The sequence below is a fragment of the Anneissia japonica genome, unplaced genomic scaffold (genome assembly GCF_011630105.1).
Source record: "Anneissia japonica isolate Jap-2015-1 unplaced genomic scaffold, ASM1163010v1 scaffold1274_len78327_cov138, whole genome shotgun sequence".
NCBI lineage: Eukaryota > Metazoa > Echinodermata > Crinoidea > Comatulida > Comatulidae > Anneissia > Anneissia japonica.
Genome location: NW_022726535.1, coordinates 9,144 through 12,690, shown reverse-complemented (window position 1 = coordinate 12,690; position 3,547 = coordinate 9,144). Strand labels below are relative to the sequence as shown.

At 33.7% G+C, this 3,547-nt stretch overlaps 1 protein-coding gene across 3 annotated transcripts in view; it reads right to left on the bottom strand.

Moving 5' to 3' along the window:
- Positions 1-2,600, bottom strand: part of LOC117113217 (protein NOXP20-like) — a 23,262-nt gene extending 20,662 nt beyond the window's left edge. For 2 of the 3 annotated variants that reach the window (XM_033256501.1, XM_033256499.1), the window contains exons 1-3: positions 2,493-2,600; positions 1,796-2,287; positions 974-1,119 (exon numbers count right to left, since the gene is read on the bottom strand). In XM_033256501.1, coding sequence (XP_033112392.1) covers positions 974-1,119; positions 1,796-2,287; positions 2,493-2,510 — 656 coding nt within the window. In that variant the 5' untranslated portion in view covers positions 2,511-2,600. Of the gene's footprint in view, positions 1-107; positions 238-973; positions 1,120-1,795; positions 2,288-2,492 lie in introns of all 3 variants that reach the window. The other variant, XM_033256502.1, reaches the window with a different exon arrangement.
- Positions 2,601-3,547: the final 947 nt, after the last annotated feature.

The following is a 3,547-nucleotide window of genomic DNA, read 5'->3' as shown; positions in this document are numbered from 1 at the left end:
AAATAATTTCATAGTGTAAACATGGTGTTGAAAAGAACATACTTAGATAAGAAAAGAAAGAAAAACATAAAAAAATGTTTTCCCCAGAGCCTGGCTTAAGTATTTACCTCCAAGTAGGAATTTGTAATAAATGAGTTCACATCATCCTCCTCTCCCATGACGTCTTAAGCAACCGTGAGCTGCTCACAGAATGACGACGTAAGGCTACTCACCTCGCAGCATAGTACACTCGTTAACCTTTGACAAGGAAAGCACATCATGGTTACACAATGGTTTATATTTAAGTTCAAACTTAACTTTGACCCCAGTGTACACGTACACTGTAAAAACTGATTTATTTTATTTACTGTAAATACTACAGTTACAATTTGAGTTAAATTCATTAGTCCTGCCCAGACATGAAGTAATAATACAATAGTAGTAATATAATTTATTTGTTCCTTTTAAATGAGCTATAACTTTTTTATTTTTTATTTTAGTTGAGGTATTTTCCTGTACTTTGACTGATTTTAAGTTCAAATTTATCTTTGACCCCACAGTACACAGTAAAAACTGATTTCTTTTATTATCCATTGCAAATATCGTATTAGTTCACAATATCACATTTTATATGCCTAAATATGGTCATGATGACATCACATCATGACCATATATAGGCACATCATAACTTTATATGGGCATACAACAGTATTTTTTTGTCAAAACAAATGTGATAATCTGGACAAAGGTTTAAATTTCAACTGGATTGTAATCAGTGTATTTGTAATCCTTGACTCAGTTTACACTTAAACAAAATACAACATTTTTATGGAGTTTAAATGGACGGAGGTATATTTGTCAGTAATTGTTCACTCAATCATGTACTTTTGTAAGAACTTTATACTTAATCAGCTGGCTGGTATATATAAACACACTCAAAGACTAATCTTACAAATAATTTCATAGTGTAAACATGGTGTTGAAAATAACATACTTAGATAGGCTAGCTGCAATTTGGATTGGGTTTCTGAAGTGTTCCTTGGCTTGGTGAAGCAGCATTAATTCTGCTGCTTTGTGAAACTGTTCTATACATCTGGAGGTTAATTCTGCCAACGTCTGGATAGTTTTCACATGGATCTCCTGTATGAAGAAAACGTACAAGAAACTGCATTCCGTACAAATTTCAACTACCTACTGTACACAGCATTACTACGCAAATCATTTGTGTAAATTTAATTTAATTTGGAAACATGTATAGTAGTATGCAAATTAACACCATCCTTATTTAATCTAAAATAAAATACTTCTATAAGTTATTTGTTTATTTATTTATTGTTATACTTTTTATATTCTTTATTCAGAGCTAACCCTTGCTATGCTATTTTTATGTAAATATTCTGTTTACAATGACTATAAATGAATGATGATGAATAATAATAATAATAATAGTTGGATTTGTAGAGCGCATCATGCGAAAAAGCCTCTATGCGCTTGGTGATTGAGCTCTTTGAGTTTGACATTTTGAGAAAAAAGAAAGTTAAAGTTATTTTATGAAACTAAAAAAACCTACTCCTTAAACTAAGGCATGGTTGGCCGTTGGCTCCGAGGAAGAAGAATAATAGCAGGCCAGGCACCCAGTGTGTTGTATGATAGTCGGCTGACGAGTCTGCTTCCTGTCAGAGTCAGACGACTCAATGCTGTCCGCTGACTGTTGATGGCAGTCTGAGAATGGATCTTCATTAAAAATGATCTGTTGCGCACAGGTTGACAGAATTGCGTTGTCTTGTTATATTAATGTATGTCTAATTCAACTAACCTTTGGAACGTGGTAATGCATTGGTTTTGATTTTTCTTCGCTCACATCTTGATTCTTGTGATCTTTATTATCTGCTTCTTTACATGGAGCATCTTTTCTGTCGTCTGCTAGAACATCAATGTCTAGCTTGTCCTTTGCTGTATCATCTTTCATATTTGTCTTATCGTCTGCTACTTCATTTTTAGTTTGTTTTTTGTCATCTGCTGAACCATCAGTAGCTTTCTTATTGTCTGCTGTATCAGCCTGAATATGCTTGTCGTCTGCTACATCATTTTCAGTTTGTTTTTTGTCGTCTGCTGAACCATCAGTAACTTTCTTATCATCTGCTGTATTACCTTGAATATTCTTGTTGTCTGCTACATCACGAGCTATTGTTATATCTTCCGCCTTATTTGCATTCTTGCTAAGACTTCCTCCTTTTTCTTTTTCTTGTTTGAGGGTTTCTAACTCTTGTTTGCATTCAGCTAACCACTCATGTGCTTCTCTTTGAACCTGAATACAGTAAAAGAGAACCAATCACAAATCATATTTCAAAGATGTCATTAGTAGAAGGTATATATGAACCAATCACAAATCATATTTCAATGTCATTAGTAGAAGGTATATATGAACCAATCACAATAACATATTTCAATCATGTCATCTGTTAAAATCAAGTTAGCAATACTTTAGTTAAAATTAACCCACTCAATACTACCTTGTAGAAAGAATGCATTATATATACTGTTGACTTAAATAATTTCTTTCAACATCCTTCTTCACAGTGACAATGTCATTCATAATTCTACTTTGACTCTTCAAAATGTCACTGAGAAGAGACAAAATAGTAGTAGCATTAGTTACGCAAGTTTGACAGTATACCAGTTAATAGTGGGATCATTTTTCATAATTTAGTTATATTTAACTTTTCCAATTTTCTGACAATCACTGTGAAACCATTGCTCACACATCCCACACAAAACTGCCTTTTCCTCAAACAACACCTTAGGTTGGCACGTCCCACATAAATCCTTATCATCTGAAACTATAGCTATACCGCACCTTTAACACTCACATCCGTCTTGGGTGGTTTATTTGCCCCGCATTTAGGCTTAGCGCCTTGACCTATTACAGTGGGGGTTTCACTATCATTTGACATACCAGGGAACAGTGAAATTACAGTAATTTCATTGTTCCCTGGACATGCATTCAGTAGCCAAGGTAGATAGGGTATGCTTAACCTAAGTAAATAGTCAAAAATCTGTACAATCCTACTGTAACTATTGACAAATACTGTAATTCCCAAACACTTTAAAGTTTAATTCTACTAAATAACAGGTTAGGGAAAAATACAATGCGTAGTAATGTGATGAGAAAAAAAAAAAAGATTTTAATGCACAATACTTCGGAGCTTTCACAAACGCGTCTGATCGAGCTGTACGTCCTCTAACTTTTGATTTTAGTTTTTGTTCTATTTAATGTCAAAAGGTCACATTGTTTGCACATATACTATAATGTACCCCATTTCAGGAATAATCGAATATTTAAAAAAATCAGAAAATTAACTTGGCCAGCAAGACTTCAATCAAATAAACATTGTTTTAATGTTGTAGAATCTTTGACATACCAACACTACCACACAAACAGAACTACTACTAGGCTAGGCCCTAGAAGCTATGCGTGTATGATTTCTTGATATGTCTAAGGCCTTTGATAAGTTGCCACATGACTTAATTTTAACAAAACTGGCTGTTCAGTTCAATATAAGGGGTC